This window comes from Chenopodium album, chromosome 27 (genome assembly GCF_948465745.1).
Source record: "Chenopodium album chromosome 27, dcCheAlbu1.1, whole genome shotgun sequence".
Lineage (NCBI taxonomy): Eukaryota > Viridiplantae > Streptophyta > Magnoliopsida > Caryophyllales > Amaranthaceae > Chenopodium > Chenopodium album.
The window spans coordinates 29,298,827-29,325,174 of record NC_137860.1 but is presented as its reverse complement, the minus strand read 5'-3'; the positions used below and the strand labels follow the sequence as shown (position 1 = coordinate 29,325,174).

Here is a 26,348-nt window from a genome sequence, read left to right as displayed (position 1 = left end):
TGTAAAAAGTTTTACGAATGCGAGTTCTTTCCAAACAGGCAAGATGACTCTAGATTTTGATCTAGACGCACAATTTTGTCAGTATGGAGAAGTACAGTGAGCTTGAAGAGTTCAAAGCAGAGCACTATTGCATGCTCAATGTTAGAATATGTGTATTAAACTATAGTCGGATAGTTTTAGAGGAAGTTCGGATTAAAATGTCATATGACTAAAGGGTTACCTTTGCCCAAGAACAAAGGAGCCAGGGTCACATCACAAATCCAAACAAATTGATATAAGATATCGCCTCAGTTATGAGATCATTGACCGACGGAAGGTCACGTTCTGCAAAGTTTTATTATGAGTGAGAAATCACTAAACCCCTTCCATAGACAAAGGTATGAAAGTCATATTAAAGTCTTGGATTGAAGCAAATTATGTAAATTTAAGTTGTGTATGTTTGTGGAAACATATTACATGAGAAAATACATCAATTTGCAGAATTATGTTTAAAATAGAAATTATTATTTCTCTTATTTAATTATGGTTTTGAAATTAAATAAAATGTCCAAAATAATTATGGATTGATGGGCTCATCAGGTTATCTATTAGATAGAGACCTGGTGTATGAAACCCCACAGGTGAACAAAATCCACATATTATTTAAGTTCCTAGTTCGAAATCATTAAAGTGGACATAAATGATTTCAATGAATGGACTAGCATGTAAGATTGATTGGATAGCTCGGTTTCATGGGCTATAGGGGCATAGTGATGCTCGATCAATCACTTGGATATGCATGAATGATGCATGATTGAACTATTGACCTACTTTGAAGTTCAAGTATAGAGCTTCCGTATATATTAGTGGATTCCTTTGACATGAGTGGAACATTGATTTCATTCAATGGATGTTATAACTGTGGTACATTCAAACGTCTTCCCGTAACTGGAGATTATAAAGGATGTTTCCCGGTTATTTCAGAAGTTGAGTGGGAGGCTTGTTGCCACAAGATTGGATAGAGTCTACCTATTAAATTAGGAAATGTGTCATGGCCGCTTGAAGAGGGAGAATTCAGAAAATACGTGGCCGCGTTCAAATGCATTACTCAGTAATCATTTGGTTTTGTAATTCTAACTCAGATTTCAAGAAACGATTTGTAGATTAATATGATCTCGACATGTGATGCAATCATATTATCAAATCGACATATACATTGACTTAAGGAATTTGAATATTGCACCCTTGTCTCAGACAAGTGGGAGATTGAAGGAGTTATGTCTTCGTCGTGTGCAATTACTAGATATATAATTGGATCAAATTATGGAGATAATTAAGTCCGGACATTTGGGTCGTCGTTTTGCCATAGCTAGAGGTACTTACGATCTTTGGACTAGTAAAATAGCCCAAAGCCCAATTGGACGGATCCTATAAGGTCACACAAAGGGGCTAGATCGAGCATTAGAGGACGAGGCCCATCATGGGCCTCATCACTCTAGGTGGCCGGCCATGTAGGGGCTTTGAGAGGCTATTGGGCTTCGTGCCCTAGTCTAATTATAATGAGATTATAAATAGACTACGTGCCTAGGTTTGCAAGGAATTGACTGATCAATTAGATAAAACCCTAATTAGCAAACACGAAACCAACCCCTCTCATACTCCCTCTCTCACGTCATTCTCCTCCTCCCGGCGCCGGTGGTGTCTCGTGGTGGTGGTGGTTTGTGCGGTGGTCGGTTGTCCGAAAAGGTGGTGATCGCGGTTTTCCTCAATCACTCGACCAATCTAGTATTGGTGGACGGCTCGTTCGAATCTCGTGGACTAAGTAGAGGAGCAACACTTGGGGCTCTATTCTCTCCCTGATTTGCCTGTCGAATAGCTTCGTGGAATTCACGCTTCAAAGGTATGATTATGTGTCTTGTGTGTTATGCATGTGATTCTTGGGATTAGGTACTTTATTGAATATGATTCATATATGTTATTTCCGCTGCGTAGTACCTATAAACTCCTACATTACCAACATACACTTGGTGGCACACTGGCACATCGTTTTCCTCTTAACACTATTAATTGATAAATTTATATGGTTTCACAATCTACATTTTTATTAACAATGTTTTTTAGCGAATACAATCACTAATCCTAGGATCGGACACAATATATAATCCTTAAATCTTTAATCTAGACTTTATTAAGAGTAAGAAATTTTCTTTTTCCTTTTTCGATTTGCATCAGTTCCATTCTGATGCAAACAATTTATCAGTTCATTCTACGCATCATTCACATCGACATTATAATTCAGAGCATGCAATCGATTTTCTTTTCCATTCATAATGTACACTTTCATCACGTCAGTGTAAATACAATCACTAATTCTTGGATTATTGGACACAATATATAATACTCAAATCTTTAATTTTGACATTATTAAGAGTAACAAATTTTCTTTTCCTTTTCTTGATTTGCATTATTATCATTATGATGCAAATAAATGTGTGAATTTATCAGTTCAATTTACGAATCATTCACATCGACATCATTTGTTCACATAATGCAATCAATTCTCTTTTCCTTTAATTTCATAATGTATACTTTCATAACGTCAACGTAAATACAATCACTAATTCTTGGATTATTAGCCACAATATATAATACTCAAATCTTTAATTTTGACATTATTAAGAGTAACAAATTTTCTTTTTCCTTTTCCGATTTGCATCATCATCATTCTGATGCAAACAAATGCGTGAATTTAACAACTCACTCTACACATCATTCACATCGACATTATTTTTCAGAACATACAATCAATTTTTTTCCTTTCATAATGTACACTTTCATCACATTAACGTAAATACAATCAATAATTCTTGGATTATCGAAAACAATATATAATACTAAAATATTTAATTTTGATATTATTAACAGTAACCAATTTTCTTTTTCCTCTCTCGATTGCATTATTATCATTCCAATGCACACAAATGCACTTAGTTATCAGTTCAATCTACGCATCATTCACATCGACATTATTTTTCAGAGCATGCAATCGATTTTCTTTTCCTTTAATTTCATAATGTACACTTTCATCATGTTAGCGTAAATATAATCACTAATTCTTGGATTATTATGGGACACAATAAATAATACTCAAATCTTTAATGCAGACATTATCAAGAGTGACAAATTTTCTATTTCTTTTCTCGATTTGCATTATTATCATTCTGATGCAAACAAATGCGCGAATTTAACAACTCAATCTACGCATCATTCACATCGAAATTATTGTTCAGAACATGCAATCGATTATCTTTTCCTTTCATAATGTAAACTTTCATCACGTCAGCGTAAATACAATCACTAATTATTGATTCATTAGACATAATACATAGTGCACAAATCTATAATTTTGCCATGATTAAGAGTAACAAATATCCTTTTTCCTTTCTCGATTTGCATTATTATCATTCGGACGCAAACAAATGCGTGTATTTATCAGTTCAATCTGCGCTTCATTCACATCGACATTATGTTAAGAACATTCAATCGATTATCTTTTCCTTTCATAATTCATAATGTACACTTTCATCATGTCAGCGTAAATAAAATCACTAATTCTTGATTTATTGGACATAATACATAGTACACAAACTATAATTTTGACATTATTAAGAATGACAAATTTCCATTTTCTTTTCTTGATTTGCATTATAATCATTCTGATGTAAACACAAATGAGCGAATTTAACTGTTCAATTTACGAATTATTCACATCGACATTATTTGTTCAGAACATGCAATTTGCCTTTATTTTTATAATGTATACTTTCATCACGCCAGCGTAAATAAAATCACTAATTCTTGGATTAATGGACACAATATATTGTACTCAAATCTTTAATTTTGACATTATTTAGAGTAACAAATTTTCTTTTTCCTTTCACGATTTGGATTATTATCATTATGATGCAAACAAATGCGCGAATTTAACAACTCAATCTACGCATCATTCACATAGACATTATTTTTCAGAACATGCAATCGATTTTTTTGTCCTTTCATAATATACACTTTCATCACATCAGCGTAAATACAATCACTAATTCTTGGATTATCAGAAAATACGTAATACTCAAATATTTAATTTTGACATTATTAGCAGTAACAAATTTTTTTTTTTTCTCTCGATTGCATTATTATCATTCTGATGCAAACAAATGTGCGTATTTATCAGTTCAATCTATGCATCATTCACATCGACATTATTGTTCAAAGCATGCAATCGATTTTCTTTTCCTTTAATTTCATGATGTACACTTTCATCATGTCAGCGTAAATACAATCACTAATTCTTGGATTATTATTGTATCAAATCTTTAGTGCATATATTATCAAAAGTAAAAAATTTTCTATTTCCTTTCTCGATTTGCATTATTATCTTTCTGATGTAAAAAACCGCGCGAATTTAACAGCTCAATCTACGCATTATTTACATCGAAATTATTGTTCAGAACATGAAATCGATATATCTTTTCCTTTCATAATGTGCACTTTCATCATGTCAGCATAAATACAATCACTAATTCTTGGATTATTATTGGACATAGTAAATAATACTCAAATCATTAATGCAGACATCATCAAGAGTAACAAATTTTCTATTACCTTTCTCGATTTGCATTATTATCATTCTGATGAAAACAAATGCGCGAATTTAATAGCTCAATCTACGCATCATTCACATCAAAATTATTGTTTAGAACATGCAATCGATTATCTTTTCCTTTCATAATGTAGACTTTCATTACGTCAGATCACTAATTCTTGATTTATTGGACATAATACATAGTACACAAATCTTTAAATTTGACATTATTTAGAGTAATAGATTCTCTTTTTCCTTTCTCGATTTGCATTATTATCATTCTGATGCAAACAAATGCGCGAATTTGACAACTCAATCTACGCATCATTCACATCGACATTATTGTTCAGAACATGAAATCTATTATCTTTTCCTTTCATAATGTACACTTTCATCATGTCAGCATAAATAAAATCACTAATACTTGATTTATGGGACATAATACATAGTACACATATCTATAATTTTGACATTATTATGTGTAACAAATATTCTTTTTCCTTTCTCGATTTGCATTATTATCATTCTGATGCAAACAAATGTACAAATTATCAGATCAATCTATGCATTATTCACATCGAAATAATTGTTTAGAATATGCAATCGATTTTCTTTTCCTTTAATTTCATAATGTACACTTTCATCATGTTAGCGTAAATTTAATGACTAATTTTTGAATTATTATTGGACACAATAAATAATACTCAAATCTTTAATGGAGAAATCATCAAGAGTAACAAATTTTCTATTTCCTTTCTCGATTTGCATTATTATCATTCTGATGCAAACAAATGTGCGAATTTAACAGCTCAATCTACGTATCATTCACATTGAAATTATTGTTCAGAATATGCAATCGATTATCTTTTCCTTTCATAATGTACACTTTCATCACGTTAGCGTAAATACAATCACTAATTCTTGATTTATTGGACATAATACATAGAACACAAATCTATAATTTTGACATTATTAAGTGTAACAAATATTCTTTTTCCTTTCTCGATTTGCATTATTATCATTCTGATGCAACAAATTAAATGCGTGAATTTATCAGTTTAATCTACGCATCATTCACATCGACATTATTGTTTAGAACATGCAATCGATTTTCTTTTCCTTTAATTTCATTATGTACATTTTCATCACGTTAGCGTTAATACAATCACTGATTCTTGGATTATTGGACACAATATATAATACTCAAATCTTTAATTTGACATTATTAAGAATAACAAAATTTTTTTCTTTCTCAATTTGCATTATTATCATTCTGATGTAAACAAATTTGTGAATTTAACAGCCTATCTTCGCTTTATTTACACATCAACACTATTTCTCAGAACATGCAATCGATTTTCTTTTCCTTTCATAATGTACACTTTCATCACGTCGAGAAGCAAAACAATGTAACCTTGAATTTCTTAACTTATTCCAACAATTATTTACTTTTTATCATTGTCAGATCGAGAGCAATCCATGTACTTTTACAATAAGCAACTCTTTTCACTGTACAATTTGCGCTTTTGTTTATCATTTTGTTAGAAAAGCAAATTTGGTCCGATCAAAGAAAAGCAAATTTGGTAGCTAATTTACTACTCACTCTAAATACAATTTACGTCTTTGCAATATTGAGATCATACATTACGCATGTTTTAGGAAAAAAATATAGTCATACATTCATAGCTTGGTCGACACATTATTTACTTTGTGATATTAATAATAGTGTTTCTATTTTCACATCTCGCACTTTAATTAACAATCTATTAGCAAGATGAATAAATTCGCAAATTTAAAAACATAATATACACATTCTTACATTTAATTATGACATTATTAAAAGTGAAATCAATTCTTATGTTTTTCCTTTAGACTTGGTAATGGATATAAATGGATACGATAGATGCGTACAATGTAAAATGAGGAGAAGCCTCGGCGTTCATTAATGGTACTGAGGTTTAATTAGAATTTTGTGATTTCATGGATTATTGGCCGAGGGATTGATTTGTTACGATAATTTTTTGGAAAATTTATGATAGTATCTGATTTTGAAAGTTATTTGATTACAATAGAACACGGAGTAGGTTTCTTTTCATAATAGTATGCAATGCAGTTTAATCAAAATCTTAGAAAAGCAATACAATCACAGATTTTATAAAAAAAAAATACTCGTATTTATTTACTTCGTGACACCATCGAGACCAATACAAAGGTTTTTTTTTTTATTGTCCTGTACAAAGCAATGCAATCTTGATTTTTCTTTTAAAAAAAAAAAATTATGATCCACACAATCCACATTACACATTATTTAGACCTTCTTTATATACCTTTAGGAAACTCTTTATTTACACTTTGTAGTTCGTAATATCCACTTCTTCTTCTTTTTTTTTTTTTTTTTTTCTTTCCCCCCCCCCCCTAATAATGAAGGGAAATAATTTCGTAAGCAATGACGTATGGTCATCAGTGCAATTCTACCTTTTTTTCCTAAAACATCTAAAAAATAGGGTTATGTTATCAGCAATATAAATACTCTTTTGTTTATTCATTCAGTGTCACTTTCATTACAATAAGCCGCCACCCTCACTCCTGCATCCTCAAATTCAGCATTCTCATTTCTCTTCCGATCAACCCTCTTAATCTGCGCCACTGCTCTTCAGGTACTAATTCAATCGCAAATTCATCACTAATTTCATCTAAAATTTAATCAATTCTAAACCCCCAATTTTGTAATTCAAACTTAATTAATTAATTTTTTTTTGGGTGTTTTCATTTTGTAGGCCAGTTTTTGATGATCCATCACTGAAAGATGACGAACACCTTGTCGCCGAGGCCGAAGAAATTGCTATGCAGATCCACACCCACAACTCTTCCGGATGATCTCATCGAGGAAAACATCCTACGAAGACTTGAGGTGAAACCTTTAGTTCGCCTCATGGGTGTTTCAAAAGGATGGTCTTCCATGATATCGGGTGATAAATTCACCAAAGATCACTTGGAATTGTGGTACCCCTCGAACGATCGAACTTTCATTGTCCAGGAAGATCGTGATCATGAAGACGAAGATAAGTTTTATTTATCCCTTGATGAAAACCACAATGTGAATGAGTTTGTTGAATTGAGGAATAAATATCCGACTTATTTATTTAAACCTATAACAACTTGTGTGGTGGGTTCTTGTAATGGTCTATTGTGTATGTTAAATGAAGAAACTATGCGCATATATGTGTGGAACCCTATGACCAACGTGGTCCGCGATACTATGGGTCCCGTCCCTTATTTTTGTAGGTCGGAGGATTATGAAGTGAGGTGTGCTGGATTTGGTTATGTGTCGTCTCTTGATGAGTATAAGATAGGGTGTTTGATGTTTTATAAGAAAACATTGTTTTCTGCTGTGTTTTCTTTAAAGAATAAGAGATGGACCAAAAGGCCTCAGAAAAAAAAGTATTATGATAGGGTGTTAAGATTTTTAGATGGTGAAACCCCGGTGTTTGTTGATGATACAATTTATTGGATATCGAATGTTATAGAAGATGGGGAAAGCATCATATTTGGATTGGATTTAGTTGAAGATGATCTGATAAACATCAAGATATTCTTAGATATCCCTCGGGGATACGGAACAGCAAAATTATTTCAAATGCAAGGGTGCTTGGCAATATGTGTGATTGAGAATGACGAAGGTGATCGTACGAAGGCTCTTCATGTTCACAGGCTGGCTAAATATGGGGATGAGGAGGATAAATTTATTTGGCAAAGCGTTTTAGATCTCAACTATCTGGGAAAGAATTTTGTCTATTTATTTGATACAGGAAAGTTTCTGGTGAATAAGATATCACATCAATCTCAACGACTTATGCTACATGAACTTAAGGAAGCATCATCAGAACAAGAGGAAGAGGATGTGGAAGCGGAAGGGGAAGGGGAAGGGGAAGCGGTAGCAGCAGTGGAAGAGGAAGAGCAAGTGGCAGAGGGAGAGGGAGAGGAAGAAGAAGAGGATGATGATGAGGATGAAGATGAGGAAGAGGAAGTGCAAGTACTAGGACCCGTCGATGAAGGTACCGTTGTTTGGGAATCATTTGATCGAGGAAGCTTCTTTCGCTATTTTACAGGGGCGGCCTTTGTCTATTCTGAGAGCCTCATTTCACCTTTTTACAAAGGCTTGTTGAAGAAGGCCGAGGATGATGAAGATCAGATAGTTGATGTGACTGACTGACCATGAGAGTAGTTTCTGAATCATAAAAGGGACTTAATTAGGAGCCAGTTAATTAATAATTAATCAGTGTATGTTTGGTGTTGTTTGTGTCATTGTAATATTTAGTTGCTTTTTAGGCTCAATTTTAGTCCAATTTTACTGCTTGTATTTGCTAGTCATAGCAATCCAGACATTTCTATGTTACCTTGTAATAGAGATTATCTCTTGCTTTGGTTATTTGCGTTAAATTAATTGAAAAATAAGTTCTAGTACTTATGTTAGCAAGAATTTCAATGTTTCTTATCTTGCTAATGTTTGGGTAAGTTAAATGTGGCTTTACATGTTTGGGTAAGCTAATGTTTGGGTAAGTTAAATGTGGCTTTACATGTTTGGGTAAGCTAATGTTTGGGTAAGTTAAATGTGGCTTTACATCAATCAACTAACTTCTTTGCCCTTGGTAGATTAGTATGCATCCGAACACTGAGTAAACCATTCTAAATGATATTTAGTGGCACGCTTAGGTTATTGGCATATATCTACTTTTCTTATGAAGGTTTTTTTTCAAAATAAATGATTTACAATTTCACATATTTGACTAACACATATATCAGTGCCGACTAATTTCTCCTCCTAATATTGTTAAAAGTAATGTGTGTCATTCTACATTATTTACCTCCTTATACTAGTGAGAGCAATATCCATTTCTTTTCATAATTTTTCCTTTATCAATCATAGTATGCTACACGTTTCTAACTATTTCGCATTGTTCAAAGAGAGATCTATTTTCACAATCTGCGCTTTTATTTACCATTATCGTAGAGAGGTGAGCATATATGGTAGATAATTTTATGAATCTTTTTACAAATTATTTACGTCTTTACAGTATTGCATGTCTTAAAGTACAACATATATAGTCATAAAGTTTTAGCTAGGTCAACACATTATTCACCTCTTGACATCATTGAGATCAGAGTAGTATCTATTTTCACAATTCGCACTTTTATTAGCAATGTTTTAGCAAGTGTAACAATTGCAAGTTCTAAAATAAAATCTACACATTCTTACCTCTAGATTCGACATTATTAAAAGTGACATCCATTTTCTTTCTCAATTTGCATTTTATAAATCTCTTAATAAATGCGTAAATTTAATTGCTAAATTTAGGAATAAGTACAGTTGACCGGGAGACAATTTTACAATAGATATTGTAGCCCTAGTAAATACTTTTGATCGACACCATTTATTATTAACGCATTCTATCTCAAACACTCATAATATTACCAAGATTGAATCAATTATTTTAAAAAAGAAAATAATTACAATATCATTACAAACATCAATTCTGTAAAAAAAGAAGAAAAAAAAAAATCAATTCAACATCTTTCTCATCGGAGATTTGTTGGCCTCCAGTAAACTAAAGGGAATGAATTTGAAGAGAGAATAGAAAGGATGAAGAGGGATAATTGCTGAATTAGAAGAGCATGAACAATTGAACATGGTTCTTCAGCTCGAGCCAGTGTTGTCCTTAATCAAGTTTCAATGGCAACATACGAAACTTTATGATGAGCTGGTTATAATTTGCAATTAATTCTTTTTTATATTTTTCTCATGACCAGCCAATTTTAGAACTTTGCTCTTTTAGCACACTACCTTATTCTTCTTAAATTAGAAATTAATAATTCTCTAGAAGTCCAGACAAATCGATTGTAGAATTCGTAATTAAGAGGATAGTTCGTTGTCCTCTCACCACTTTGTTCTGTTCCATCATCTATGAAGACTATGATCGTTCCAAAATCTGCAAACCTTTCGACACAAGGGCATTTTCTATTTTCTTTCGTAATATACGGCTAAAATAAAATCTTAGATAAGTGATACAACTATAGACTTCATAACTTATTTACTAGTAAAAAATAATTTACTTTCTGATACGACTGTGGAGAGTAATATCCATTTATTTTCATAATTTGCAGTAATGCAGTTCCTTTAATTCATTGTGTAACTTGCACTTTTATTTATCATTATTTTCGGAGGAAAATATGGTAGCTAACTAGCTAATTCTCGTGACTCATTCTACACATATTTCATGTTTTTGCACTTGCATTATTCATGTGTAATAAGGAAAATATGGTAGCTAATATCGTAACTCATTCTACACATATTTCATGTTTTTGTACTTGCATTATTCATGTGTAATGGAAAAGCATTTATGAAGTTGTACTGGTTGCGTTTTATTTTTTTTTGGAAAAACCCATGAAACAACTCAGACATAATAACGTATGTAATTTGCATCGTATTTTAATAGAATGATGATAAACGGGCCTGGGCCACCCGTCATAAGTGGTGTCCACTTCATATGATTAAGGAGATTCCAACTCAAAATCATATGACAACAATGAGACGATTAACCCCTTGGCCTTATAAAGTAGACACGGATTTCTCTTTTCTTCAATGTGGGATCACATCCCAATATTTCTCTTCACTTTTATAGTCTTTCAATGTGGGACAACACTTTTACTCACATGTGGGTTTGCTCATGGGCTCAACACTCCCCCTCACATGTGAGATGTCCATAATACTCACTAGTACATAATTAACCTTAGGTAACACCCAAAAAGTGTTACATAAAGTGGTAAATATGTTATTATAGACCATAGATAACACTTTAATGGGTGACATATCCGCCCATGTTACCTAAGGTATTATGTAACACTTTGGCTAACACATGGTAACCCTTTTAAAAGTGTTACTACAAACCCTCTTACGTAGAGCTGTCAATTCGGGTTTTCAAGTCGGGTTTGGGTCGGGTCAAATTAGGTCTCGGGTTAAATCAGGATCAGGTTATGTCCGGTCAATTTAGCTTCAGATCAGGCTTAGGTTCAGGTTGGGTCAATTTCAGTTCAAGTTATAATGAGTCGTTCACCTTTTCGGATATAGGTCGGGTTCAATTCGAGTTAAAATCAGATCGGGTTCAATTTCAAGTTCAGGTTGTGTTGAGTCGAGTTTGGATGGGTTAACAAGATGTACATTCGGGTTCGGGTTAGTGTTGAGTCGGGTTCTGGTTTAAGTTCAATTCTAATAAATATTGATGTGGGCAAGCTAAACTATATAATTACGCCTTCCATAATTTGGTCAAGTATCATCAAGATTTTATTATACCTATATACGAGTAATAGAGAACAAAAGTTATATAATCTAAACAAAAGATTTTATTAAATCGGATTGAGGGTTTACAGAATTATACCAGTATATAAGCTGAATAAAAGGTATATAAAATTTTAGGAAATTTTGACAATTACCACCTTATGTTATGTCCATTTTAGCAATTACCACCTTCTATTTTTTTTTTGAAAATTACCACCTTCTATTTTCAAAAATATCAAAAGTTACCACCTTCTTGCCCCCAACTACCACGTGACGTCATTTTGGGCCCATTCTTTCCATTTCCTCCCTATTTCCCTCACATTTCTCATTCCTATTTGGATTCCCATCTCCCCTTTCACTTTTTTCCCCCAAACCACCAATAATTGTTCGTCAATTTTGATTTGGAGGAGTGAATTGAAGTGTTTTTGATTGTTTGGGGGAAAAGAAGTGAAAGGGGGATGAGAATCGAGTTAGGAATGAGAAATGTGAGTAAAATAGGGAGGAAAAGGAAATAATGAGCCCAAAATGACGTCACGTGGTAGTATAGGGGCAAGAAGGTGGTAATTTTTGATGTTTTTGAAAATAGAAGGTGGTAATTTTCAAAAAAAAAAATAGAAGGTGGTAATTGCTAAAATGGACATAACAGAAGGTGGTAATTGTCAAATTTTCCAAAATTTTATTAATTAAACTTCCATGACTCGGGTTCATGTTTTAATTGGGTCGAAAACTAGTTCAGGTTCGGATTGTTTTCGGGTCAAATTAAATCGGTTAACAGTTACTATCAGGTCAGGGGCAGTTTCGGATTCAGGTCATAAAGTATTGGATAAAATTGGTTTTCAGTTAAGATCAGGTCAGGTTCAAGGTCACTAGTTTCACCCCATTATTTGAGTATAGGCTGGGTTCAAATCTTTGTCCGTTAAGGTCAGGTTCTCGTGTCGGGTCAGTTTTTTATAGCTCAACCTATAATCCACACTTTTTGAAGAAATCTTGAGGTTTCAGGGCCCGGTGGAAAAAATGTTGAAACCATATATGATCATCATATGTTGTCATAAAAGTACGTGGTAGTATAGGCTTAAGTTTACGAAATCAATGCAAGTTGTGAACGGGTAAAATGACTGTTTAAGGGCATATTGAATGGTTCCACCGACCCAATAGGACACCTGGAGGGTATTAGGGACCATGGTAAACATCTCGGCAATTTTTATTTCTGGGTGAATAAGTCAAAAAATTACAAAATTGACGGCTACAATCCAAGCTTTTTGAGAAAATTTTGAGGTTTAGGGGCCCGATAGTGAAAAGCCTTGAGACCCTTAGGGATACATCTCGGGGTCATATAATGCAGTATGAAACCATATATGATCATTCTATATATGTTTCCATTAACGTGCGTGGTAGGATTGAGTTTACGAAATCGGTGCAAGTTGCGAACGGGTAAAATGACCGTTTCAAGACATATTGGATGGTTCCACCGACCTAATTGGACTCCGGGAAGGTATAAGGGATCATGATAAACATCTCAGTAATTTATATTTACGGGCGAAAAAAGGTCAAATAATTACAAATCAAAGGCTATAATCCACGCTTGTTGAGGAAATTTTGACGTTTTAGGGCCCGGTGGCGAAAAATGTTGAGACCCTGTGGGGTATATCTCGGTGTCATATAATGCCGTATGAAACCATATATGAACATTTTATGTTGTCATAAACGTCCGTGGTATGCTTGAGTTTACGAAATCAATACAAGTTGGGAATGGGTAAAATTACCGTTTAAGGCCATATTGGATGGTTCCACCGACCCAATTTGACTTACAGAGGATATAAAGGACCATGGTAAACATCTCGGCAATTTTTATTTCCGGGCAAAAAAAGTCTAAAAATTACATAATTGAAGGTATAATCCACGCTTTTTTGATGAAATTTTGAGGTTTCGGGGTCTTGTGGCGAAAAGCCTTGAGACCTCTAATGGTTCATCTCAGGATCATATAATGTCCTTTGAACCATATATGATCATCATATGTCGTCAAAAATGTCCGTGGTAGGCTTGAGTTTACGAAATCACTACAAGTTGTGAACGGATAAAATGATCGTTTAAGGGCATATTGGATGGTTCCACCGACCCAATTGGACTCCAAAAGGGTATTAGAGACCATAACAAAAATCTCGTCAATTTTTATTTCCGGACAAAAAATTGTCAAAAATTACAAAATTGAAGGCTATAATAATCCACGCTTTTTGAGGAAATTTTATGGTTTTGATGCTTGGTGGTGAAAAGTGTTGAGACCCTAGGGTATATATTTCGGGGTCAAATAATGCCGTTTGAAACCATATATGATCATTATATGTAGTCATAAACGTACGTGTTAGGCTTGAGTTTACAAAATCACTACAAGTTGTGAACGGGTAAAATGACCGTTTAAGGGCATTTTAGATGGTTCCATCGACCTAATTTGACTCACGGAGGATATAAGTGACCATGGTTAACATCTCGGCAATTTTTATTTCCAGGCTTTAAAAGGTTAAGAAATTACAAAATTGAAGGCTATTAATCAACGTTTTTTTAAGAAATTCTGAGTTTTATGGCCCGGTGGCAAATTGCCTTCAGACCTTAAGGGATACATCTCGGGGTCATATAATGCCATTTGAAACCATATATGATCATTATATGTTGTCATAAATGTCCGTGGTAGGCTTGAGTTTACGAAATCACTACAAGTTGTGAATGGGTAAAATGACCATTTAATTAAGGACATATTGGATGGTTCCACCGACCCAATTGGACTCCCAGAGGCTATAAGCTACCATGGTAAACATCTTGGTAATGTTTATTACCGGGTGAAAATAGGTAAAAAAAAATTACAAAATTGAAGGTTATAATCCACACTTTATAAGGAAATTTTGAGGTTTAGGGGTTCGTGGCGAAAAGCCTTGAGACCCTAAAGGATACATTTCTGTGACGTATAATGCCGTTTGAAACCATATATGATCATTATATGTTGTCATAAACTTCCATCAGTGACAGAACCAGAAATTCTACATTAGGGTGGCCAAGATCAAATATTTTTATAAACATAAAAATATATATCTGAAAATGATACTCCGTATATATATTTTTCATTGGAAACTTTATATAATTTTTAAAATTTAGCTAGTCTGTATATTTTCATGAAAAGCAAATAGTATTAAGTAAATGCTAAAGACTGGAAGGATAAAAAAAAATAGAGTAGCAAGAGTCGAACTCATAATCTCACATGTGAAATCCCTTAAAAATCTCTTATTAAGACAACTTAGCTGTAATATTTGTTTGATAGCATTTGCAAAATTAAATTGTAAACATTATCAAGGGGGTGGCCATGGCCTACCCAAGCCACCCCCTAATTCCGCCCCCGACGTCCGTCGTAGGCATGAGTTTACGAAATCACTACAAGTTGTGAACGAGTAAAATGGTCGTTTAAGGGCATATTGGATGATTTCACCGACCCAATTTGACTCCTGGAGGGTATTAGGGTTCACGATAAACATCTCAGCAATTTTTTATTTTTCGCCGAAAAAAGGTCAAAAAATTACAAAATTGAAGGTTATAATCCACGCTTTTTGAGGAAATTTTGAGGTTTAGGGGTCCGTGGCGAAAAGCCTTGGGACCCTAACCAATACATCTCGGAGCCATATAATGCTGTTTGAAACCATATATGATCATTTTATTTTGTCATAAATGTCCGTGGTAGGCTTGAACTACAAGTTGTGAACGGGTAAAATGACCGTTTAAGGGCATATTTGATGGTTCCACCGACCCAATTGTACTCCCGGAGGGTATTAGGGGACATGGTAAACATCTTTTTAATTTTCAATTGCGGGCGAAAGAAGGTCAAAAAATTACAAAATTGAAGGCTATAATCCACGCATTTTGAGGAAATTTTGAGGTTTCGGGGCCCGGTCGCGAAAAGCCTTGAGACCCTAAGGGATACATCTCTAGGTCTTATAATCCGTTTGAAACCACATATGATCATTATATGTTGTCACAAACGTCCATGGTAGGCTTTATTTTACAAAATCACTTCAAGTTGTGAACGGGTAAAATGACCATTTAAGGGCTATATTGGATGGTTCCTCTGACCCAATTGGACTCTTGGAGGGGTTTAGGGACCATTGTAAACATATTGGAAATTTTTATTTTCGGGCGAAAAAGGTAAAAAAAATTACAAAATTGAAGGCTGTAATCCACGCTTTTTAAGGAAATTTTGATGTTTTGTGGCCCGGTGACGTAAAGTAGCAAAATTATTAAAGGCTATAATTCACCCATTGTTCGAGTACATGTTGGGTTCAGATCATTAACGGTTAAGGTCGGGTCCTCGGTCGGGTCAGTTTTTAGGTTCTCAATAATTTTCGCCGCCGGGCCTCGAAACCTCAAAAATTCCTCAAAAACTGTGGATTATATATAGAGCCTTCAATTTTGTAATTCTTTGACCTTTTTTCGCCCGAAAATAAAAATTGCCAAGATGTTTACCATTGTCCCTAATACCCTCCGAGAGTTGAATTGGGTGAGTAGAACTATCCAATTTGCCTTTTAATGCTCATTTTACCTTTTTTCGTACATGCCTCTTGTATTGGATATAAGCTCTCACGGGGCCTTTACGCTGCCGGATAATGGTCATATATGGGTCCAATCAATATTATATGATCTCGGGATTCGTCTCGTAATGTTCCGTGAAATTACAACAACAGCTCCGGACACCTCCTAAATCGCTCCGATTTCGTGTATTATAGTAGAGTTGTCGATTTGGGTGTTCAAGTCGGATTTGGGTTAGGTCAAATCATGTCTCGGGTTTAATTAGGATCTGGTTATGCCGGGTCAATCTAGCTTCACATTAGGTTCAACTTTAGGTCGGGTCAATTTTCAGTTGAGTTTATTCTAGGTCGTTCACATTTTCGGATATATGTTGGGTTCAAGTTGAACCTATATAACTACGCCTTCCATAATTTGAACTGCTTTACCAAGATTTTATTAAACCTATATATGAGTAATAGAGAGCAAAAGGTATACAAGCTGAATCGGATTGTGGGTTTGCAGATTTGTAATATTATATAAGTTAAACAAAAGACATATAAATTATATTAAACCTTCCATGACTCGAATACAGGTTCTAATTGGGTCTGGTACTAGTTCGGGTACAAATTGTTGTTGGATCGGATTAAATCGATTGACGGTTACTCTCAGCCTCACCGCTCTACTACCGACCTCGACCCCACCCCAAACCACCTCGAAAACCGCCGTACCTCCTCGTCGACCCCACTCCAAACCACCTCGAAAACCGGCGTACCTCCTCATCGACCCCCTCTCTAGTTCACCGGCCCAGAAACCCTTAAATCCACCCCAAATTATAATACCAGAAAATTAAATACCTAAACTTGTTGGAGGTGGGGGAGGCTAGGCGTCACCGGCTGGAGGTGAGGAGGCCAGGCGTCGCAGACTGGGGGGCTGGGTTTGCCACCGATAATGGAGCTGGTGGCTAAGTGAGGGTTTTTTTTTTTTTTTACTTTATATATACATATGTATATTTGTAAAATAAATTTAAAAAAAAAAAAAAAAAACTAACTAACTATTGTTAAATATCTAGTTAAAATTTAGGTTTACCATTGATAATTAAATTTTAAAACGTTTACTACTTAGAAAATTAAAAGTTGGAATTCACCAAAAAGAATTTTTCCTTAATTATATTATAAAAGCAAATATGGTAGCTAAATTTACGACTCACTTTAAACATAATTAGTGCCTTTGCAATATTGAGATCATGCATTACGCATGTTGTAGGAAAAAATATATAACTCATACATTCGTAGCTTGGTCCACACATTCGAGGAATGAGGAAATGGAAGGGTAGTGAATCCCTCCATCTCCCCCTCATGTGATGGGGGTTCGATTCCTCATAGCCCCCTTTTCTGTGATAGGAAGGGAGCCCCTTCCCGTAGTTTACCGTGAAAAAAAAAAAAAAAAAAAAAAAATTGAGATCATGCATTACGCATGTTGTAAGAAAAAACATAAAACTCATACATTCGTAGCTTGTTCCACACAAATTAATTACCTTGTGACACTATTGATAGATCAGATGTATCTTTTTTCACAACCCGCACTTTTATTAACAATTTTTTTAGTAAGGTAAATTTATTTGCAAATTTTTAAAACACAATCTACACATTCTGAGATTTAATTATGCCATTATAAAGAGTGACATCAATTCTTATGTTTTCTTTGAGGACTAGGGAATGGAAATAATTGGGTGCGATAGATACGCATATATAATGCAAAACGAGGAGAAGCTTCGAAGTTTATTAATGATAGTAAGGTGTAACCAAATTTTTTATATTTATCGATGGATTGGGGATTGATTTGTTAAAATCATTGTTTACAATATCTGATTACGAAAGTTATTTAGTTATGATAGAAGATGGTGGATTATTTTGATTTTAAGATTATTTTAAGAGAACACAACATTCTTTTCATTATAGTACGCGGTTTTATCAAAAATCTTCAAAAAGCAATACAGCTATATTATAAGTGTTAAAAAATTATTACCTCCTAATCTAACACCATCGAGAGCAATATCTAAATATATTTCACAATAAGCTGTTTTAATATAATTTTTATAATTCCCAAATTTTACATAACACTGCATATTATTAAACCTTTTTTTATTTTAGGAAACACAATATTTATACTTTTTTTTTTTTTTTTTGACAAGGCAATATTTATACTTTGTTGTAAGTAAAAATCCATTTTTTTTTTAACAATGAAGGGAAATATACATTTTAATAATTTCGTCTTCAACGACGACGTTCTACATGGGTGCAACTTTACAAACTTGACCTAATTCTTCCCTAATCCAAAAACAACAGCAAGAAATAGGGTTGACTTGACCATTAATATAAATAGTGACTTTATCTTTCCTCAGTCAGTCACTTTCAAGCCGCCACCCTCACTCTTACAATCAAACCTCAAATTCAGCATTCCCATTTCTCATCCGATCAACCCACTTAGTCTGCGCCATTACTCTTCAGGTAATAATCAAATAGCAAATTATTCACTAATTTCATCTCAAATTCAATGAATTCTAAATCCCCATTTTATAATTCAAATTTAATAATAATTTTGTTTTTTTTTCTTGTGTGTTTTCATTTTGGATGCCAGATTTTGATCCAACATTGAAAGATGACGAACACCTCGTCGCTGGAACAATTGGATAACAAATCCACAAACACAACTCTTCCGGATGATCTCATCGAGGAAAACATCCTAATCAGACTTCCGGTGAAACCTTTAATTCGCCTCAAATCTGTTTCAAAAGGATGGTTTTCCATGATATCGAGTACAAAATTCACCAAAAAGCACTTCAAATTGTGGTACCCTTCGAACGATCGGACTCTCATTGTCCAGGATGATCGTGATACTGCCGGCGAAGATAAGTATTATTTATCCTTCGATGAAAACTACAATGTGAATGAGTTTGTTGAATTGAGGAATATATATCCTGCGTTTAAATTTAATCCTCAATCTACTTGTGTGGTGGGTTCTTGTAATGGTCTATTGTGCATGTATGATGAACAAATTATGCGAATGTATGTGTGGAACCCTGCGACTAACCAGGTTCGCGATACTTCTGGTCCCGTCCTTTGTGAGTGGGATGATTATGAAATGAGGTGTGCTGGATTTGGTTATGTATCTTCTATTGATGATTATAAGATAGGGTGTTTGATAATTTACAAGGAATCATTATTGATTTTTGTGTATTCTTTGAAGACTGGGTATTGGACCCAAAGGCCTAAGAGAGAATGGTATCGTCAACTGATGTTAGAATATCTAAATGAAACTCCGGCGTTTGTTTATGATACTCTTTATTGGTTTCCTAATCGTATTGAAGCTGAGAGAAACAACGTAATTGGATTGGATTTAGTTGAAGAGGATATGGTTTTCATCCCATTATCAATACAATTCCCTGGCGAATTTGCAACTGTAAGATTATTTCGGGTGCAAGGGCGCTTGACATTTTGTTTGATTAACAATGGTAATGGTACGAATTATTGTCATGTTCGCAGTATGACGGAACAACGTGATATGGGAGATACAATGGAGTGGACAATGTCGTGGGAAGAAAATGAGTTAACAGTTAACTATATAGGATCGAATTTTGTTTATTTATTTGATACAGGGAAGTGTTTGGTAAACAAGATATCACATCAATCTCAACAGCTTGTGCTACATGAACTTAGCAAGGTACCATCATCAGAGGAAGAGGATGAGGACGCTGAAGCTGAAGCCGAAACCGAAGCTGAAGCTGAAGCTGAAGTTGTAGAGGAAGAGGAAGAGGAAGAGGAAGCTGAAGCTGAAGTTGAAGAGGAAGAAGAAGTACCAGTTGATGAAGGCACTGTTGTTTGGGAATCAGTTGATCCAGGAAGCTTGTTTCGTTATTTTTCAGGAGCCACCTTTGCCTATTCTGAGAGTCTTGTTTCACCTTTGGACATGGTTGATTGACTGATCATGAGTGTAGATTCTGAATAGTAAAAGGACTTAATTAGGAGCCAACTAATTAATAATTAATCAGTGTATGGTGTTGTTTAATTTGTGTCATTGTAATATTCAGTGCTTTTTAGGCTCAATTTTAGTCCAATTTTACTGTTTTTATTTGCCAATGTTAATCTGACATTACTATGTTACCTTATAATATAGATTATCTCTTGATTTAGTTAGTTGCGTAAAATTATTGATTTAATGTGTAAAAAAACAATGGTTCTTATCCTGCTGTGATAGAGCTAAGAGAAAATTGTGAAAAAAAAAAAAAAAACCTTTTAAGTGATCGACTTTTTGAAAAAGGACCTTTTAAGAGAAAACTTGTGAAAACGGACCTTTTAAGTAGTATATTGTTTGTATGGGCACTTGGGTGAGCTTGCATGGTAGTCAACGCCGGAGCTTCGGGGTTGACTATCACGTATTATTAGTCATGTATCTTTTATTTTTTTAAAAAAAAAAAAAAAATTCCCCAAATTTCCTTCAGCTCTCGACCTAACCCTTTCATATAGTATTCTCACAAAGAACGGGAAAGAAGGAACATTTGGGGAATGTTTTTGGTTTTTATTTATAAAATAAGTCACGTGACTAATATGTGATAGTCAACACCGGAGCTTTGGCGTTGACCACTGTGCAAGCCCACCCCCAAGTACCCCGTACAAACAAAATACAACTTAAAAAATCCATTTTTTTCACAAGTTTTCACGTAAAAGGTCCTTTTCCAAAAAGTCAACCATTCAAAAGGTCATTTTTCACAATTTTCTCTAGAGCTGATGTTTGGATAAGTTAAGAACGGCTAAATTCTGAACATGTATCAACTAACTTCATTGTCCTCGGTAGATTAGTATGCATCTGACCATTAAATAAACCATTCTAATTGATATTTAGTAGCATTCTTAGGTTGTTCGCATATAGCAAGTCTTCTTAATAATATATTTTTTTCTTCGAAATAATTGGTTAACAATAACACAAATCTGACTAAACCATGCATATATATTAGTCATGACAAATTTCCCCTCCTAATTTTTTGAGAGTAGCGTGTGTCATTCTACACTATGTACCTCCTTATACTAGTAAAAGAAATATCCATTTATATTCACAATTTTTTCTTTCATTGATTATCATAGTCCGCGCATCATTATTTTGGTCTCGACACTGTTGAGAACATGCAATCAATATCCTTTTCCTTTCGTAATAATGTACACTTTCATCGCGCTGAAAGCAAAAAAAAACCCATGAATTTCATAACTTATTCCAACAATTATTTACTCCCTCTATCCCCTTTTTACATTTCTATTTCCAAAATTACACGGGAATTAAAGAACTTGGAATAAAACCAAGTACAATGGGAATTACAAGACATCATTAATGTCTTTGAATAAAACTAAGATTGAATACTACTCTCGTCCCTAAAAGAACGACCCATTTGGCCTAATTTTAGTCCCAAAAAGAATGATCCATTTGGATTAAAACACCCACCAATTGCAACACTATTTGTGCAAAATTAGCTTCCCCATATAAAAATTTGATTTTTCATGTAATTTTATTACTTTATCTCTCTATTTTTTTACAAAGCCCATGTAAATTAATCTTTTTAATATACTTTTACTTCTTTTTAATTAACTTTCTTAATACCCACGTAATCAACCCAAATGGGTCATTCTTTCGGGGACGGAGGGAGTAATATTTAATGATGCACATGTCATCAATCCTTTGAATAGAAAAAAGGACCAATAACATTTTTTGGTGAAAAAATAAAAGGACCAATCATGTTCATCTAAAGTAATGCACATGGATTTTGAATTTTTAAAGGCATTAATAAGAGTGAGAATGAGAAAATAAGACTGAGAAATAGATAAAGAATTAATTACAAAACAGAGAGGAAAGCAGGAATGTAAGTAAGGGACGGAGAGAGTACCATCTTACGTTGTTGAAATCAAGCCATTTAGTTTCTCAATATGCAGCTCCTTTCACTGTACATTTTGCGGATTTTTTATCATCATTTTATAAAAGCAAATTTGGTACCTAATTTTACGACTCACTCTAAACATAATTTGTGTCATTGTAATATTTATTTTCACAAGCCGCACTTTTAACAAGTTGTAAATTTTAAAACACAATCTACACATTCTTACATTGAATTATGACATTATAAAGAGTGACATCAATTCTAATGTTTTCATTGAAGACTAGAGAATTGAATGGAAATAAATGGATGCGATAGATACGCATAATGTAAAGCGAGGAGAAGCCTCGGAGTTTATTAATGAGAGCAACTAAAGTTTTTATATTTAATGGATTGGGGATTGATTTGTTAAAATCATTGTTTGGAAATTACGACAATATCTTTTTTCGAAAGTTATTTAATTATAATAAAAGATGACGGATTAATTTTATTTTAGCCATTTTTGCTAGCGCTATTAGTTTAATCAAGGGTCGAAGTACTAAGATTATTGTAAAAGTTTTGTGTGTAAAACGGACTCACGTGAGTCCGATCATACAAACAGAAAAAAAAATTAAATTATATATATATATATATATATATATATATATATATATATATATATATATATATATATATTAGATTATAATGGTTAGGTATTAAAACCCCTCCTTTCTTCCTATCTTTCTCTCTCCTCAACAACCCACAATTAGTCTCTCTCCTCTTTCTCTGCTACTCACATTTTCTCTCTCCTCCATGAAAATGGCGAGACCTCAATCCGAGCTTTGCATCAGCATCGAAAGACCTCGATGATCAATGCTCAAAAAATTATCTTTGCTGTCATCATTTCCTGCAAACTTATCACAACACAAAGAACCGTTGCCTCTGGGAGCAACAAGGGCCGAGCGTACAATAGACATAAGATGAATGATCGAAAACGAAAACTGTCTGAACTGTGGGAGTAACCAAATATGGTAGCGATTTACAGAATCACATTTGCTTTTTAAATAGGGGAAATTAGACGATATTGTATAAACACGGAAATGGAGGGGGTGGGGCCATGGGGTCGCCGGCGCCGGGGGATGGGAGGGGGAGGGTGGTCGTTGGCCGTCGACAAGTGGCGAGGTAGTAGCAGTGGGTGGGGGATGAATATGTGCATTATAAACACATGAAACATTAGCTTATACAACAAGAGATTTATATAATTTGAAACATTTGAGGACGACGTCCATTTCCTTTCATTATAGTACGTAATTTTATCAAAAGCATCAAAAAGCAATGCAATCACGGATTTTACTACAGTAATAAAATTATTTACCTCCTGAGAGCAATATCCAATTAAATTTCACAATAAGCAGTTTTATTATAATTTCAATAATTCCCAAATATCACACTTCACATTATTTAGACCTTTTTACACCATTTGTTTAGGAAACACAATATATAGACTTTATTTTGCTTATTATCCATTTTCTTTCTGTCAGAAATGCAACTCTACAAACTTGATAATTTTACCCTACTCCAAAAAAGAAAAAATCAAAAAATAGGGTTGACTTGACCAGCCATATATATAGTCTTTTCCTTTCTACATTCACTAACAATTTCATTACAAGCCGCCACAATCACTCTTGCATAGAATCCTCAGATTCAGCATTCTCATTTCTCATCCGATCAACCCTCTTAATCAGCGCCACTACTCTTCAGGTACTAAATTAATTGCAAATTCCTCACTAATTTAAGTTAAAATTTAATCAATTCTAATCTCCCAATTTAATAATTCAAACTTAATTATTAAGGATTTTTTTTTAATTTTTTTTTGGGTGATTTCATTTTGTAGGCCAGATTTTGATCCAACATTGAAAGATGACGAACACCTCGTCGCCGAAGAAATTGGTATACGAATCCACACACACACCTCTTCCGGATCATATCATTGAGGAAAAGATCCTGATCAGACTTGCGGTGAAACCTTTAATTCGCCTCAAATCTGTTTCAAAAGGATGGTTTTCCATGATATCGAGTACTAAATTCACCAAAGAGCACTTCAAATTGTGGTACCCCTCGAACGATCGGACTCTCATTGTCCAGGATGATCGTGATACTGACAACGAAGATAAGTTTTATTTATCCTTTGATGAAAACTACAATCTGAATGAATTTGTTGAATTGAGGAATAAATATCCTGCGTTTAAATTTAATCCTCAATCTACTCGTGTGGTGGGTTCTTCTAATGGTCTATTGTGCATGTATGATGAACAAATTATGCGAATGTATGTGTGGAACCCTGTGACTAACCAGGTCCGCAATACCTCTGGTCCCATCCTTTGTAAGTGGGGTGATTATGAAATGAGGTGTGCCGGGTTTGGTTATGTATCGTCTATTGATGATTATAAGATAGGGTGTTTGATAATTTACAGGGATACATTGTTTATTTTTGTGTATTCTTTGAAGACTGGGTTTTGGACCCAAAGGCCTAAGAGAGAATGGTATCGTGAACTGATGTTAGAATATCAAAATGAAACCCCAGCATTTGTTCGTGATACTATTTATTGGTTTCGTGATCGCATAGAAAATGAGAGAAACCAAATAATTGGATTGGATTTAGTTGAAGAGGATATGGTAATCATTCCATTAGCAATAAATTTACCTGGCGATTTTGCAAATGTAAGATTATTTCAAATACAAGGGCGCTTGACAACTTGTTTGATTATTGAGAATCATTTTGGTAAGAAATTTTGTCATGTTCGCAGTATGACGGAACATCGTGATAAGGGAGATGCGGAGACGTGGGCGATTTCATGGGATACTAATTTAATTATGAGCTATATGGGAAAGAATTTTGTTTATTTATTTGATACAGGAAAGTTCTTGGTAAACAAGATATCACATCAATCTCAACAGCTTATGCTTCATGAATTTAACAAGGTATCATCATCGGAGCAAGAGCAAGAGGAACAAGAGGATGAAGAGGAAGAGGCGGAGGCGGAGGAGGACGAGGACGAGGAAGACGAAAATCTACCATTCAGTGAAGGTACCGTAGTTTGGGAATCAGTTGATCGAGGAAGTTTGTTTCGCTATTTTTCAGGGGCGGCCTTTGGCTATTCTGAGAGTCTCGTTTCACCATTTTACAAAGGCTGATTGATTGATCATGAGAGTAGATTATGAACAATAAAAAGGACTTTATTAGGAGCCAATTATGAATTAATTAATCAGTGTATGGTGTTAGACTGTTAGTTGTTTGTGTCATTGTAATATTTAGTGTCTTTTAGGCTCAATTTTAGTCCAATTTTACAGTTTGTATTGCCAGTCTTAATGTGACATTACTATGTTACTTTTTTTTTTTTTTTGAAGAACATTACTATGTTACCTTGTTATAAAGATTATCAGCTTATCACTTGCCTTGGTTAGTCGCGTAAAAGTATTAATTAAATATACTACCTCCATTTCATGTTTTTTGCAACTTTGAGCATTATTTGTGTATGTTTTTTGCAACTTTGCACTATTTTATATCTCACAAATAATGCTCAAAGTTGCAAAAAACATGAAACAGAGGTAGTATAACAAATTTCAATGTTTCTTAACTTGCTGTGACAAAGCTAATGTTTGGATTAGTTAAAAACGGCTAGATCTTGAACATCGATCAATAAACTTCATTGCCCTCGGTTGATTAGTATGCATCCAAACATTGAATAAACCATTCTAATTGATATTTAATTAATTAGTACTCCCTCTGTCTCTTAATATAAAGCCTCTTTTTTAGCATTTATAACTCATATAACAAATAGAAAGAGGCTTTGTATTAAGGGACGGAGGGAGTAGCATGCTTAGGTTGTTGAATATATCAAGTCTTCTTAATAATTTATTTTTTCTTCGAAATAAATGGTTAATAATTTCACATG

General features: G+C 34.0%; 2 protein-coding genes across 2 annotated transcripts; both read left to right on the top strand.

The window, feature by feature from the left end:
- The first annotated feature begins 19,154 nt into the window (after positions 1–19,154).
- LOC145619974 (F-box/kelch-repeat protein At3g23880-like) lies at positions 19,155–20,474 on the top strand. Its single transcript, XM_081674644.1, has one exon. The coding sequence runs from the start codon at positions 19,155–19,157 to the stop codon at positions 20,472–20,474; it is 1,320 nt and encodes a 439-aa protein (XP_081530770.1).
- Positions 20,475–24,312: 3,838 nt separating this feature from the next.
- Positions 24,313–25,587, top strand: LOC145619973 (F-box/kelch-repeat protein At3g23880-like). Its single transcript, XM_081674643.1, has one exon. The coding sequence runs from the start codon at positions 24,313–24,315 to the stop codon at positions 25,585–25,587; it is 1,275 nt and encodes a 424-aa protein (XP_081530769.1).
- The last annotated feature ends 761 nt before the right edge of the window (positions 25,588–26,348 follow it).